Source organism: Rhineura floridana, chromosome 17 (genome assembly GCF_030035675.1).
Source record: "Rhineura floridana isolate rRhiFlo1 chromosome 17, rRhiFlo1.hap2, whole genome shotgun sequence".
Lineage (NCBI taxonomy): Eukaryota > Metazoa > Chordata > Lepidosauria > Squamata > Rhineuridae > Rhineura > Rhineura floridana.
In genome coordinates, this window is record NC_084496.1 from 20,314,773 (window position 1) to 20,331,175 (window position 16,403).

The following is a 16,403-nucleotide window of genomic DNA, read 5'->3' on the forward strand; positions in this document are numbered from 1 at the left end:
GTGGTGGGGGAGTTATGAGGATTAAAAAAAAATGCAAACTGTTGCGGAAATGTGGAGAACTGAATTTAAGATTGGAAAAATGAGGAACTGGGAGACCTGATCCATCCATCCCTAGTACACATAGCCCAGGTTGGTCCTGCATTGTGCATTCCCACCTCGCTCATAAAGCTCAGACACTTAACAAAAAACCTGCATATAAATTGCTTTTTTAAAATGTGTTTTTAAATTTGTATATTTGTTTGTAATGTTTTTAATTGTTGTAAAGTGCCCAGAGAGCTTCGGCTATGGGACAGTATACAAATGCAATAAATAAATAAATAAAAATAGATAAGGAGAATGCAAGGGAAACATGGAAGGAGAGGGCAATCTAACGGGGAGCAGGTGTGCTCAATCAGCTTCTCAAGAGTCAAGAACACACAGCTACAACTGAGATGGAGTCTCCTGCTGTGCGGAGAAATCAACTGCAAGGCTCGAGAAGTGAGCAGCCAGCAGGCTGAGTCAGAGCCACTGAGCTAAAGCAAATACCACTCTGAAAATAAATCACTGGCGTTTGGAGCAATCAGACTCCACTCCTGCTTATCGGAATCCACCCACAAGGGAGGGAAAGCAAGGCACTCCATTTCCATTTCATTTCAATTTTTTTCCAAAAGGGTGGTGTGGGAACTGATGCAGAGGAGGTGTAGATCTGAGCACATGCCCTCATTTCTTCAATATTTCTCAGAGGAAAATGATACTTGTCTTCCTAACTTCCTTGTAGGCTCGCCGCTGCAGATTCTCCCTCCTCAACACCCACAGGCCCCATCCACACAATACATTTAAAGCACTATTATGCCACTTTAAGAGTCATGGCTACCCCCAAGGAATCATGGGCACTGTAGTTTGTTAAGGATGCTGAGAGTTGTTGGTAGACTCCCTATTGCCCTCACAGAGTTCCCTGGGAAGAGGGACTGATTGTTAAACTCTTGTGTAGACAGTACTGAACTAGATGAACCAGTGGTCTGATTCAGCATAAGGTGGGAAGGAGGAGGAAGGACAGAACGAAATAGAGAACATGTGCATATAATATTTTTTTTCAATGATGAAAGAAAGGTGGCATATAACTGAAAGCTTGACTCTTGACATGGAATGCTGCCATATACCAGGACAGACTCTTGGTCCATCCACTCCAGTACTGTCTACTCTGACTGGCAGTGGCTTTCCTGGGTCTCAAGTACCTAGGAGCACTGCCCCCTTTTGTAGTCTCTGCTAGGAGCTTTGGGTGCTGGAACTATAGATTCTGGTCTGCTCAGCTGAGGAATTTGAATCCACAACCTAAGATACATGAGGGGATACACTATAGCTCAGTGACACAGCAGCTTGTATACATAAGGTCCCGGGTTCAATCTCTGGAAGGATCAGGTAGCCAGTGACAGGGAAGATCTCTGCTTGAAAGCTCTTGAAAGCCACTGCCAGTCTGCGTAGACGATAATGGACTAGATGGGCAAGCAGTCTGACCTGGTGTTAGGCAGCTTTCCTTCAGGGACTCCTGTGAAAGCAACATCTACTTTGCCTGGGAGCTATCCGAGGTACTGAAGCTTTCAACCTTGCCTGCCCTCTGGATCCATCTTCCTGGAACCTATCATCATCTGTTGCCTAATCCCCACTCTCAGCTGCTGAATAACTCCAGCTGAGCTCCATTTGGTATCTGAAAGACCACATCTCACCCTTACAGGCCCTCTCCAGGGTTAAGATCAGCAACAGGGAGGCCCTCTTGGTAGTTCCACCACTCTCAGAAGTTCAGGGAGTAGCAGCCCAGGAGAGAGCCTTCTTTGTGGCAACCTTTAAATTGTGAAACATCCTTAATTCCCACACAGCTGCATCTGGCACCTTCGTTGTATAGCTTTCGTCATATGCTGAAGATGCACCTCTTAACCCTGGCCTTTGACATACAACAATTTACAATAAGAAGAATAGAGTAATTGAATGTTATATTTCTATTTCGCTGTAAACTGCCTGGGGACATTATGGTAAAGGGCAGGTAAGAAATAACAATAACAATAATTTGTTGTTGTTGTTGTTGTTATTTCTCTGCCTAGCTGGTGCAAATGCTGGGGGAAATGCTAGTGTTCCCCCACCACCTTTAAACAAAAGAGAAGTGCAGAGAGAGAATGCACAAGTCCCACCCATATCTACTCTATTGCCACTTCCTTAGGATATGCATAAAGTGACTCTCCCAGCAGCCTCCTTTCTTACTTCAGAGCTCCCACCTTGCCATCTTCATGGTAAACAAAGATGTTTCTTGTGCTGTTGTCTTTCAAGTATGTGATTTGCAGTCCATGTGGGTTCCCAATTTTGCCAGGCTGGAAAGTGGCGTTCAGATGCTCAATCTTCATAATTGCTTTGGGTTCTTTTGCCTGGGGTGGGAAGGAGAGAAAGAAAAACAATGCAGTAAGGAGCCAGGATGAAGGCAGGAGGCTAGCTCAGCAAAACACAGGCTTTAAAAGCAAAGAGGAATTTCACTGAGGGTGTAGTCCTGATCCAACAGCTCCAGAGAGCACAAGGGGGCTCTCACACAAATACAAGGGATGGGCAAAGAGGTGGGCTTTTCCCCCCTCTATTTTGTTTGATCATGGGAATAAGTGTATGTACAGTGGCAAAGGCTTGATTCAGCAGGAGAGAGGAACCTTTGACAGCCCAAGGGCTGCATTCCCTTCTGGGCAATCTTGTGGAGGTCGCATGCCAGTGGTGGGCGGGGCCAGAGGCAAAAGTGAGTGGAGCAATGAACGTAACTTTTACCTTTGCACAGTAGACTAGTTTGTAGGGTTCATCTTTAATTTCTAAGCTTAGCGTATGCACAGGAGCAAAGGTGTGATTTGGATGCATCGTAACAGGGCTAGGGAAACATTTTATTCATCTATTTATTTACAGAAGTATTTCTATACCACCGTATTGTAAAATATCAGGGTGGTGTACAAAACTAAAACATAAAGCTCTATTAAAAACAATGCAGCCCAATGGCCACATTCTCTTCTGGGGGCCACGTACCTGTAGTGGGCAGGGGCAAAAGTGGGTGGGGCCACCAATGTAAATTTGACCCTTGAATGACAAACTAGTTCTTCACACTCTCACACACCCCTCTCTGTCCTCCACCCAGGGAAGGAAGAGGCGTTGTCAGCATTCAAGGACACATTCCAGCCAGCCCCCACCCCAAAACAAACACCACTCAAAGAGGGCACAAAGCAGGGCCAATTAGAGGTGTGGCCTGGGAAAAGAGCGTGTGTCTTGGGAGAGTCCAGAGCGCCAGATCTATAACAGGAGCGAACATAGATTCCCCCCCCCACAGGCACACCCCCTCCAGCATGACCAAGAGATCCATTTTAGATTCACCAGTTTGGTGCATCATCTGCAGGAACTTCCTTAGGGACAGACCTAGAGGCCAACGCCTCGGGTTTTTTGTCCTGAGCCCCAAATCTCCTACCTCTTCCTCCTTTCGTTCAAACTTTAAATATCTATCTATCTCTTTCTCTGTCTATATAGCTTACAGGACAGATGGGGATGCTGCAAAGTGCAATGCCACTGAGACCCCAGGAACCTTTCATCTTAACTTGCCTGGGGGCCACCTATACATTTATGTAGATGAGCATCTCAAACCCTTTAGGTATCTAATAACACCCCATGTCACCCAAATACTAAACTGTAGGTAATCTCTATTAAGGTTCGTGAAAACAAGCCAGTTTCATAAACTATGGTTTGAAGCTGGCTTGTTTCCACTAACCATACTTAAGATCAACCACAGTTTGTCTGGGTTTGTACATCAAAGCAAGATGCAGTTAATTTAAAAAATGGATCAAAAGCTCTGAAACCCCTTGCAGCCGTGCTGGAGGAAAAGGAGGAATGTGCAAGCCCAGGAAGGAGGTGAGGCTCATTGTTATGATGCTAAACTATGGCTTAGTAATAATTGTTTAGTATAATGTCCAAACCAATCCAATACAAAGGTTTCTACACCTTCAAGAGGAAGGAGGTAAAGAGGCCTGCTTACAAAGAACTGTGGGCACACATGTTGCCAGCCAAAGGTTGCCAACTTTTTGGGGCCAGTGGTCACATTTGCAAAATGGAGAAACTGTTATGGACACCACACCGAAACACACACGGCATCCTAATGTACTGGCTACAAAAGGATGCTTCTTTCAAGTCAAATTTCAATAGGAGGGCGTGGGCACCAGGGAAGGCCTTTGTGACTGCACACACACCCATGGGTGCCACATTGGTTGACCCTGCTGCAGGCACATAGGAAGCTGTCTTATACCAAGCCATGCTGTTTGTCGGTCTCATCAAGTGTCATCTGCTCTGAATGGCAGAGACACTCCAAGATCTCAGGCAGAGAACAGCCTCTATCACCTGATTACTCGAACCCTGGAGAAGCGAGGGATTGCCCCTGAGACCTTCCGGATGCAAAGTGTGTGTTCTATCTGCCACTGTTCTATAGTCCCTTTTCCTGAGAGACCCTCAGAGATTTGGATTAGGGCTGCATACACACACCATACATTTAAGGCAAATGATGTCCCTCAAAAGAACCCTGGGAATTGTAGTTTACCCCTCACAGAGCTATCATTCCTAACACCCTTAACAAACTATTGGTTCCCAGAATTCTTTGGGAGAAGCCCTATGCTTTAAATGTATGTTGTGGAGCAGACCTGAGTCAGGTCTGTGTTTAGAGGGAAGACCTCCTAAGAAGCTCATGTGCACCACCTTGAATTTCACCATAAGGAGAGCCCTGCTAGATCTGACCAAAGACCCATCTAGTCCGGCATCCCAGGGTTCCAGTGGCCAACCAGATGCCTATGAGATGTTCACCACCAGGACATGTGCATAACAGCACTCCACCCACTCCCTGATTCTTGGGAGGAAAGTCATGTGCTTTAAATGTGCTACATGTGTGTTTTAAATGTATGGTGTGTATGTAACACAAGCCACATGTGTGCACTAGCTCAAACACCTGTCACCTGCATTCAATCCAAAATGTTAGGCAAGCAATGTTAAATGAAAGAGGGATTCACCAGCACAATACAGTTCCCTTTCTTCTGGTTGTGGCAAGTCTTTTGAAACTCCCAACAAAAAACCAAACACCAACACCCAGCTGAATAACAGTAGCTCACGACAGAGTGCAGTGGACTCTCACTTCCCCAAGCGTAAGGACAACCTCTTTCTCATATGACAGAAAGCAGCAATATTTTAGCACATGTGTTCAAGAAAGGACCCTGAGAAAGCCTCTTTGACAAAGTAGTCCAATGCCTGTCTACTTTAAAGTAAACCCCATTGAGTTCAGCGGGGCTTGCTCCTAACTAGGTGGGTACTTGCAGGAGTGCAGATTGGAAATGTTGATACGATTGTTAGTATTACTAATTAGCCAGCCTTCACTAGAAGATCCCAGAGCAAGTTATAGCAGTTTAAATTTTAATATTAAAACAATTAAAACAATTTACAATCACAGGAATAGGGTGGGTCCAAAAAATATACATCTCAAGTGCCAAAGGCCAGGATAAAGAAGTACATCTTTAGCATTCACCAAAAACAGTACAGTGAAGTTGCCAGATGCACCTCTGTGGGGAGGGAGTTCCATAACTTAGGGACTACCACAGAGAAGGCCCTCTCCCCAGCTGCTACTCCCTGAACCTCTGAGGGCGGCAGAACTACCAAGCGGCCCCTTTTGCCAATCTCAACACTTGAGAGGGTCTGTAGGGAAGGAGGCAGTCCTTCAGATATTTGGGGCCTAAGCTGTAACTGAGAAGAGGAGCAAAAGTGATCATCAGGAGAGCTGGCTTCCCGGGTCAGAGCACGGGTGAGTGTTGCAACACCACTTCTCTAGAACCCCCTTCCCTAAGGCAATTGCTGCCTGTCTCCAGGCCACACTTAACGTTTGAAGAAGTTGAGTTCTGATTCTTGGTACTGATGACGACTCCAGATTCTCCAGAGGCCCTTGGGCAAGATGAACACATGCGGAAGTAGGTCCGGAAGCAGAGAAATTCACCCAGCCCTAGTTCCCACGCCGTAGCATAACTAAGCCTGGGCATAAGAACGTAAGATGAGCCCTACTGGATCAGACCAAAGCCATAACTAGTCCAGGATCCTGTTCTCCTAGTGGCCAACCAGATGCCTATAGCAGTGGAGGCTGGTCCATTAGGGAGAATGTGGCGCTGCCCCAACTAACCTCAGCCTGCCCTGAGCCAGCCCCAGCCTGCCTTACTTACAATTAGCCCACAGGCTGGCACTGGCAGTCGGCTTCCTCGTCCTTAGTCCTTGTAGAACTCAACAGGAGGAGGAGGATGGTGTCAGAACTAGTGTCAGTTGGTTCTGCCTGTCACTGGCTCTCGCTCCACCTACTGTTTGGGCTCCCTGCCTACTGCCCTGCCAGTCCCAATGGGCATCAGCCACTACTGGCCTACAAGAAGCCCACAAGCAGAACATGAGCACAATAGCACTCTCTTACCATTGCTCCCCAAAGACTGATAGGAACACAGGAAGCTGCCTTATACAGAGCCAGCCCATTGGCCATTCTACCTCTGTATTGTCTATTATGGGTAGTATCCAATGCTAGTCCTACTCAGAGTAGACTTATTGAATTAATGGTCATGCCTAACTCGGGTCATTAATTTCAGTGGGTCTAATTTATTTCATGAGTTTCAGTTCTGCCATTGAGTATAGTATTTTCTTTACCATCCCTATAGCGTTTTTCGGAGTGCAACGTGCTTCATACTTATCTAACATTTTTGAAATACCCTTGTGAGATGGGCTCAGCAGAGACTGTCATGTGTTTCATGACTTGGATGGGCATTTGAACATGAGCCTTGAATATGTAAACCCAACACTCTACCTACACTCTAACTTAGCTGGATGCAATCCTCTGACTGGGAGTGGCTCTCCAAGGTTGCAGACAGGGAGTCTCTCCAAGCCCTATCTGGAGATGCTGGGGATTGAACCTGGCACCTTCTGCATGCAAGTCTGCCACTCAGCTACAGCCCTTCCCTTGTATCCCCTGATCCTGAAGACAACATGCAACCATCATGACGAGTAGTAGCCTTATCCTCTACGAATTTGTCTAAATCTATGGTAAGTGGTGGTCATCATAGTAGCTTGCGGAAGCAAATTCCACAGTTTAACTATTTTAATTGTTTTAAATATATTTTAAATTACTTGTTTTTATCGATAAACCACTTAAGAATTTTTTTATAATCAAGCAGTATATAAATTTTGTTAATTAATGCAATAAGCAAACTATTTATTTATTTATCTATTTATTTTATCTGTATCCTGCCCTTCCTATGTGCTGTGTGAAGGACTTTCTTTTGTGTAATCAGGAGTGGGGAACCTTTTCCAGCCTGAAGACCATGTCCCCTTCTGGCCAAGCTCCTGAGGATCACATGCCACTGGTGGGCGGGGCCAGAAGCAAGTGTGGGTGAAGCAACAAATGTAACAATCTACCCAGATACCTCTGCTTTCTACACACATGTTCACACACTCCCTCCCCGTCCTCCGTCCAGTCAAACAAGAAGCATGATCAGAGTTCAAGGACACATTCCAGCCAGGCCAAAATATTTAACATATGCAGAGCTGGGCCAGTGAGAGGTGTGGTCTGGGGAGAGTTATAAGGGCCAGATAGCGAGGCCTGTCGGGCCGCATTCAGCCCCTGGGCCACAGCTTCCCTACCACCGGTGTAGGAGCATCATTAGTTGTCCGCCAAGTTTGCGAAGTTCATCTGACAACAAGAAACTGAGCCTTTCGTGTCATGGACACAGTCCTGTCTGCCAACAGAGATTCAGCAGGCGCCTCTTGTTCCGACTTTTAAATGTCTGCTGAAAACTTTTCTATGTTACCAGTCTTATGGAGGTAATTGGGAAAATATCTTCCTGCAATAGTTAATGATTTCTGATTTAACTAAAAAAAAAAAAAAACCACAGAGGTGGAGGACACACATGTTTTAATATAGTTTTATCATGTATTTATATATGTTGTAAACTCCTCTGAATTTTTTATGAATAGTATATATAAAAACAAACTGAAGCAATTGCAAATTCTTTCCCTGTTCAGCTCTGCCTCCACTTCCTTTTCACCCATTTTGGGGTGGGAAACCTCAGGCCCACAAGCCGAATGCAGACCTCCAGGCCTCTCTCTCTGGCCCTTGAGAGTCTCCCAGGCCATACCTCCTCCTCAGCCACCCCCATTTCCCTACACCAGCCTTTCCCAACTAGTGGGCCACCAGCTGTTGCTGGACTACAACTCCCATCAGCCTCAGCTAGCATTGCCAATGGTCAGGAAAGATGGGAATTGCGGTCCAACAACATCTGGTGGCCCACTAGTTGGGAAAGGCTGCCCTAGGACAAGGGTGTGGAACTAGGTCTGCTGGTGGGCCAGATCCTCATCTCTCCTTGCCCTTTTTGGGCCAAGTTTGACTCTCTTGACATCATAACGTCATCAGGCTGACCCATTTTTCCCCGCATGGTTTGAAATCAGAGCATAACAGGTACTGCACTCTGCAAGCCCTGACAATCTGGGGCTTGCAAAGCGCTGTGCACAGAGCTTGCACCGGAGTTTGCGTGTGCTTCTGATTGGTGGTGCCTGCAAACTAGGGCTGAATCCTGGGAAGCGTAGTTTGTGAAGGATGCTGAGAGGAGATTCCTATTCAACTGAGAGAGCTCCAGTGGCCAGAGCGGTTTAACAGTCAGCCACTCTGATTGAAGCTCTGTGAGGTGAACAGGGCATCTCCTAGCACAGCCTTTCCCAACTAGTGGGCCACCAGATGTTGTTGGACCACAACTCCCATCAGCCTCAGCCAGCATTGCCAATGGTCAGGAAAGATGGGAATTGTGGTCCAACAACATCTGGTGGCCCACTAGTTGGGAAAGGCTGCCCTAGACACATCTTTTACACCTCTACTTCATGCCCTCCTCGATTACTTTTGGCTGGCTGGAATGTGCCCTTCAACTCTGACAACACCTTGTGAGTGCCTGGATGGAGGACAGAAAGGGATGTATAAGTGTGTGTAGAAATTATCAGACAGTACAAAGGTAAAAATCACATCCATTGCTCCACCCACTTTTGCCTCTGGCCCCGCCCACCACTGGCATGCAGCCCCTATGAGGTTGTCTAGATGGGAGCATGGTCCTCAGTCCCAGAAAGGTTGCACATCCCTGACTTTCATTGTTGCTTCCCCTATGTTGAATTTTGGATTATACCTTCCCTGGGGCAGAGACCTGTCCTGATGAACTTTGTACAGTGCCATGCCTGCGGATGGCGCTATGTAACTGATAAATAAAATGAACAAGGTGCAAATGAATAAGCATGCAGAGTCAAACGCCCCTTTGGCTTCACTGCATGATGCATAATTCAATGGGGGAAAAGGGGGGCAGCCACACGGAACAGAACCACGTGCACTTACGTCATTTTTGTTGTAATACTTTAGGGCGCCTTCCCGTTCTGAAAGCACAAATTTCCTGCTCAAGAACTGTCCGTTGTCACGGCCTCTCTTCCAAAGAAATCCTTCCCGGTACCCTATGGAGGAATATAAAAAACAGCAAAAGAGAAACATATTATTTCCATGGCAGCTGACAACTTTTTGAAAAGAAAATGGGGGAGGGGTATCATTTGTCCACCCAGAGGTGGAGGACACAGCCCCTCTGGCTAGATGACCGGTCCTCCTTTGCTCCTTTGATCTTTTGGCCCCTGCAAGCAGAGCACCATGTACACCACACCTAAACCTCCCTGGAGGAAAGGTGGGATACAAATGTAATAAGAAAATTTAAAGAATAATAACAAAAGATCTTGCACATGTCTTTCAGAAAATGTAGAATAACATTACCATATATTATCATCATCATCAAACACCCCCAATCAATATGCTCTGAGTTTTTTTTTTTTTTTACTTTCACAAAATTTGTCGGAGATTATCAACATTCACCTGCAAAAAACGCACAGGCAGCCACATTGGTCCATTATAAAAAATTCAAAACCCACAGTCAGCAATACCTGTATAAGGACCAACTAAACAGTCATAAAACAGTAGATCAGTCATTGTGTGTTTCTTCATCTCAGCTGTCCAAGCTGCAACCTAAAGGTCCAACCTGAAACCTACATAGCACCTAGTAGGTTCTAATCTATTGAAGGGCGCATCTGCATTATACATTGAAAGCAGTATCATACCACATGGCTCCCCTCCAAGAATCCTGGGAATGGCAGTTTCTGAAGGGTGCTGAGAGGAGACCCCCATTCCCCCCCACAGAGGCACAATTCTCAAGGTGTTTTAACCAGTCAATTCCTCTTTCCAGGGAACTCTGAGAACTATAACTCTGAAAGGGGAATAGGGGCCCTCCTAACAACTCTCTGCACCCTTCACAAACGAGAGTTCCCAGGATTCTTTGGGGAAAAGCATGACTGTTTAGTAGTGGTATGATAGTGCAGGTGGGCCGATGTCTTCAATCTCCTCTTACGCTCCATTTTAAAACTGTGACCAAATGCAGACTTCATGGCTTCAGCATATTCAATTTCTATACTGTTTAATACATAAAAAGATTGCTACAGAAAACTAAAACAGCAAATGTTACAAAAATGCACAATAAAACCATAAATAAAAATAAACACACACAGATAGCAATTCCTCCTCCTTTTGACACACTTTTCCACTCAACACCTCTCGCCCCCCTGGCTCTCCCCTAGGACTCCACCCATCCACTTTGGCTCTCACCTAAGGCCCAAACTAAACTCACAGATCACCTCCACACTCTCACGACTATGAACAAAGATTGTTCCTGGAACCAGCCGACATCATCCTAATCTCTCTTGCTTTTATGGGCAGGCCCCAAGTGTAGAATCACAGAATCATAGAGTTGGAAGGCCATCAAGTCCAATCCCCTGCTCAGTGCAGGAATCCAAGCAGGGTTTATTTTAACATTTTGTGCAGTGCAAAATCAGTTTTTGAACAGTTGAGCATATAGGATTCAATACAGAGGAAAGAAGACTAGAAAAGGTCCTCAAATGCAAGGATGTGTCACAGAACACTAAAATCAGGATCATTCAGACCATGGTATTCCCAATCTCTATGTACGGATGTGAAAGTTGGACAGTGAAAAAAACGGATAAGAGAAAAATCAACTCATTTGAAATGTGGTGTTGGAGGAGAGCTTTGCAGATATCATGGACCATGAAAAAGACAAATAATTGGGTGTCAGAACAAATTAAACCAGAACTATCATTAGAAGCTAAAATGATGAAATGGAGGTTATCGTACTTTGGACACATAATGGGAAGACCTGATTCACTAGAAAAGACAATAACGCTGGGGAAAACAGAAGGGAGTAGAAAAAGAGGGAGACCAAACAAGAGATGGATTGATTCCATAAAGGAAGCCACAGACCTGAACTTACAAGATCTGAACAGCGTGGTTCACGACAGATGCTACTGGAGGTTGCTGATTCATAGGGTTGCCATAAGTCATAATCAACTTGAAGGCACATAACAACAAATTTATAAAAAGGAAAAATGAGAAAAGATTAAAAACAAATAGAAAATGAAGATAAACATTGTTTCCTTTTAAATCTTCATAACCTTATACTAATCGCTAATGCTTTTTTTATTTAAAAAAATGAGGTGCTGGTACTTGTATCTTGTGCAGCACAAAATGGCTAGCATGAGCAGAAAAAAAAGAGTGCAGGTACTCCGTATTGGTGAGTTCTGTCACACACACACCCCAAAAACCCTGTTAATAGTATGGGACAAATTACTTGGCTAGTTCAGGTGTGGGCAGTGTACTACTGGCTTAGAATAAACCCTGGCCCCAAGGCTGATGGCTCTTCTCCAGACTGCGCATTGCTGCCTTCCATTCAGCATACAATCAGCTGCACTCGAGACCCCATTCCAGGCTACAGGTTGTTTGGTCTAGCAAGTTTCCCAGAGGCTCCAAACAATAGCAAACAAGATACCCCTCCAAGCCAGCTTTTCCCTCCTCCCACCCATTTCTGAACATCTAGCCCAGGACCAGTATCAAGGGCCAGCATGATCAGGCATTTACCAAGGGCCCACACCTGAATAGGGCCCCCTGAACCTGCTCTTCTTCACCATTGCAACCTGTTTATTTGTTCACCCACCTCTTGCTCTGGCTCAAACAACAGTAGTAGTAGTGGTAGTGGTGGTAAGGAGCAGGTGGTGCTACAGGCTGCTTGCTCGTTGGCTCTCTGCCTGACAAGCAACCAGGTGTTAGCAATGAGGAGCAGAGCAGCAGGAGCTAGTGGTAATTGCACAGAGGAGGCAGACTCGGGGGGGCGGCAGAGGGTGAGCAAGAGGGTATTTAACCTAAGGCTCCTCCAAAATCTGAAGCCAACATTGATCCGACCTGGTGAAGACTTCTGTGGAACTTGCAAGATTGCTCACTATTTCGTGATAATTTGGTTGGTCCTCATAAAGGTATTGCACCACTGTGGATGCTGAAATTTGATTATCGCATGGGACTATGGGCATTCACCACACTGCAGATATTTTATTTATTTATTCCATTTAAATCCCACCTTTCCTCTAAGGACCTTAAGGGGGCCCACACGGCTCTCTCCCTTCCCATTTTATCCTCACGGTGACCCTGTGAAGTAGGTAAGGGTGAGAGAGGGTGATTGGCCCAAGGTCACCCAGTGAGCTTCATGGCCAGGTGGGGATTTGAACCTGGTGTCTCCCAGGTCCTAGTCCAGCCTTTCCCAACCTTTGGGTCCCCAGATGTTGTTGGAATACAATTCCCATCAGCCCAACCAGCATGGCCAATGATCAGGAATGTTGGGAATTGTGGTCCAGCAACATCTGGGGACCCAAAGGTTGGGAAAGGCTGTCCTAGTCTAACACTCTAACCCCTACACTACACTGCCTTTCATTGGACTATGCTGCTTAAAATACGACATACATCAATAAAAGGCTGGTTGTACACAAGGAGCAACCAACTGAACGCTTGCAAGTACAGAACTGCTTACATTGTTATTCAAACGAGTGAGCCCGTTAAAGACACCAAAATGTCAAAACCCAGGAAGTGCAACTGTCTGCTCTTGAGGGAACCTGATGATTTAATCAACCGTATCCCCAAGGCATCACCTGTGTTTTCTGTCAGCCTCCTCAAAGGAGAAATTCATTAGCCTCTTTGTGATCTATCATGTACAATGCAATGTGGAATTAAGTAGCATTCTGCACTGCAATTGAAGATGCTTGGCAGGTAGAGAGCGAAAGAGAAAGAGGCAACCGGCACTTGTTTTGGCTCCTCAAAAGACAAGTAAATATGACATGTTTTGTATCTGACTTGTGTGGAGATAGGAATCGCTGCCTGTTTTAACCATGCTCAACAGCTGTATGTACAGCCACATATTTGATAGATCGGGGACAATTCAGGAGGAGAGATTTCATTTTAAAAAATCCTGGACTCCCTCCTCACTTCATAAGATTTTCAAACAAAACCACACTAGGCATCACAAAAGATAGGGGAGAAATTTGATTCAATTTGCATTTAATTCACACTGTCCAAAACAATACGAGCTGAAATGCAGCTGCCCTCTGAAATTTGCACCTCTCCAAATTTTGCAGTACAGTTCTCTAGCCAAGTTATCTGTGCAAAAATACATATACTACGTTAAAATGTGCATAAAAATGACTATATTGGTGAAAACAACATGTAAGAATGCATTATATGAGGCAAAAGTGCTTTGCAAAAATGTGTGTATTAGGCAGAATTGCATGAAAATGTGTATATTAGGAGAAATGTGCTGATGAATGTTAAGTTTTTTTTAAAAAATGCTAACTGATGTGGAAATGTGAAGAACTGAATTTAAGACTGGAAAACTGAGAAACTGAAATTCACAGATTTGCTCATCCCAATCACAGCAGGAGTGTTGTTAGGGGGTGATTCAGGGAATCTAAGCCCTACATCACTTGCACTGGCCTTCCCCTTCCCCAACTTTTTAAAATCATTGCTTTTTAAAAATCTTGCTTATAGGTTGGCTAAGACTCCAATCACTCGCTGTCCAGATTTGCCCAGAGGCAAATCTGTGAAATGGGCCTGTGCCTCAAAACTTTTAGGAACCTAGCAATGTCCCTGCAGAGCCTGTGTGGTATAGTGGTTAGAGTGTTGGACTAGGACCTGGGAGACCAGGGTTCAAATTTGCACTTAGTCATGAGGCTAACTGCATTATTTCGAGCCAATCACTGCCCCTCAGCCTAATCTACCTCACAGGATGTTAATGGGGAAAAAATAACGAAGCAGAGAACTTTGAGCTCCTTGGAGGAAAGATGGAATATAAAATGTTATAATAATAACAGAGCATTGGTAATCTCTAAACTTCTGCATATACACTAGTTGCTTTACAACTGAAGTATGGGCTCACTTTAAAGCAGTGCTTGAAAAGTTAGTTTTAAAAAGGAATTAGTTCCATTTCCAATTCACCCACTCCAAAAGAGGAATTATTTCCATTGCAGTTCAATTCACATCTCATTCATGAGATCCAGGACAAAAACAACAACTAGACGTCAGAATTTCACAAGCTGCTCTGCTAAAGTATAAAGATATACCTAAGACTAAGGAAACATCAAAGCATTCACACAGTGTAGTATGAACAATTGTTGCACTTATTTTGCCCTACAGTATTGATCTTTAAGCTTAAACAGCAGCATCAGATAGCTAAAACTGGTGACTGCAGTGGCCGCAATCACACACAGAGTTAAATGCAATTAAACCCCTATATAGAGAGATTATTGAATTAAAATTGAATTGAATTTAAAATCACCCAAACGTCAACCACAAAAGGAACTCAGTTCACCTGGAAATTATAGGAATTTGTTTCAGGTGTAATTCAGAGATTTTTGAATTAATTCAATGAATTAATCTGAACTAGTTCATTCCAGGCACTGCCTTAAAGTATGTGACTAAAGTAAGTATCTTTCCCACTGACATCAGTGATCATATATTTTCTTCTGTATCAGTGGTTCCCAAACCTTTTACCCCACGGACCACTTGACATTTACTGAGGATTTCGAAAGACCCCTAAATGATTTTTCTGCCTGTTGTAGCAATTGAAGAGTGCTGTGCTGTACAATTTTTAATTGTATTTTCATTGCTTTATTTGTTTCTTATATTGTATGTTATTGTATTACCATTCAAATTATAATACAACATACAATACTAGAAATAAAAGAAGCAATTAAATTCAGTTAAAATTTAGTATGAATGGTTAATGCAAACACACCACAGCCCACCTGAATGAAGCTTGTGGACCATGAGTGGTCCATGGAGCACAGTTTGGGAACCCCTGGTCTATATTCGGTACTAACTGTATTGGACAATAACTTCAATATTCTTTCCTTAATAACAATTTAGCATGTACATTGCTTTCCCAAGGATACTGTTTTGCCACCCAGACCCCTCGCACAGCCCAATTAACGTCCTGTCACACAGAAGCAGATTGTGCTGGAGAGATTAAAGTTGCTGATTAAATTGATTGCTTCCACAATACCCAATTAACCCACTCAGGCTGCAAATGATTGATTCCAAGGCAATTAGTGCTCATATGGCTTGAGCCAAGCAGGCAAAGGGAAGCCTACAGAGGCAACAGAGATGTCTCGTGACACCGATTACCAACATTATTATAGAGCCAACCTTATTATGATTGGCGCCAACCTCTCTGTGCAGAATCTACTGGTCTGTGTATCTCTGGAGAACTGAAGTAACAAGGGGCATGATCCAGCCAACTGTAAGTTTGCAAGAGCCGCTGACTTATCAGAGATTTAAGTTCCTGCTTCATTCTCTCATTTAAGGATGGACAAACCTGTTGATTTTTTGTTCTCTCTGTTTCTCATTTTTCCATTCTTAAATTCAGTTCTCCACATTCCTGCAGCAATTTGCTATGTTTTTTTCACAAAAATCCTAATGAAAATTCATCAGCACTTTAGTGTGAATTTCTCCGAATAAAAAGACATATTTTTGCAAGCAATTTCCTAAAATATAATGCATTTTTATATCTTATTTTCACAAATATATGTACACTTCAGCCTAATATATGCATTTTACACATGTTACTTTGCTGGAGAACTGCACTGCGAAATTTGGAAAAGTGCAACTTTCAAAGAATGGCTATGTTTCAGTTTGCATATTGTTTTGGAACATGCGGATTAGGTAAAAGCTAAAGGTAAAGGTGTCCCTGCACTTGTAGTGCGAGTCGTTTCCGACTCTTAGGGTGACGTCTTGCAATGTTTACTAGGCAGACCGTATATATGGGGTAGGATTGCCAGTTCCTTCCCCGGCCTTTCTTTACCCCCCAGCATATGCCGGGTACTCATTTTACTGACCACGGATGGATGGAAGGCTGAGTGGACCTCGACCCCTTTTACCGGAGATTCGACTTCCTCCTTCCGTTGGA

General features: G+C 44.3%; 1 protein-coding gene across 2 annotated transcripts in view; it reads right to left on the minus strand.

Moving 5' to 3' along the window:
• The window catches only part of ADAP1 (ArfGAP with dual PH domains 1), a 113,291-nt gene that overhangs the window by 39,950 nt on the left and 56,938 nt on the right, over positions 1-16,403 (minus strand). For both annotated transcript variants that reach the window (XM_061600470.1, XM_061600471.1), the window contains exons 5-6: positions 9,413-9,525; positions 2,247-2,393 (exon numbers count right to left, since the gene is read on the minus strand). In XM_061600470.1, the coding sequence (XP_061456454.1) occupies positions 2,247-2,393; positions 9,413-9,525 (260 nt within the window). The remainder of the gene's footprint in view (positions 1-2,246; positions 2,394-9,412; positions 9,526-16,403) is intronic.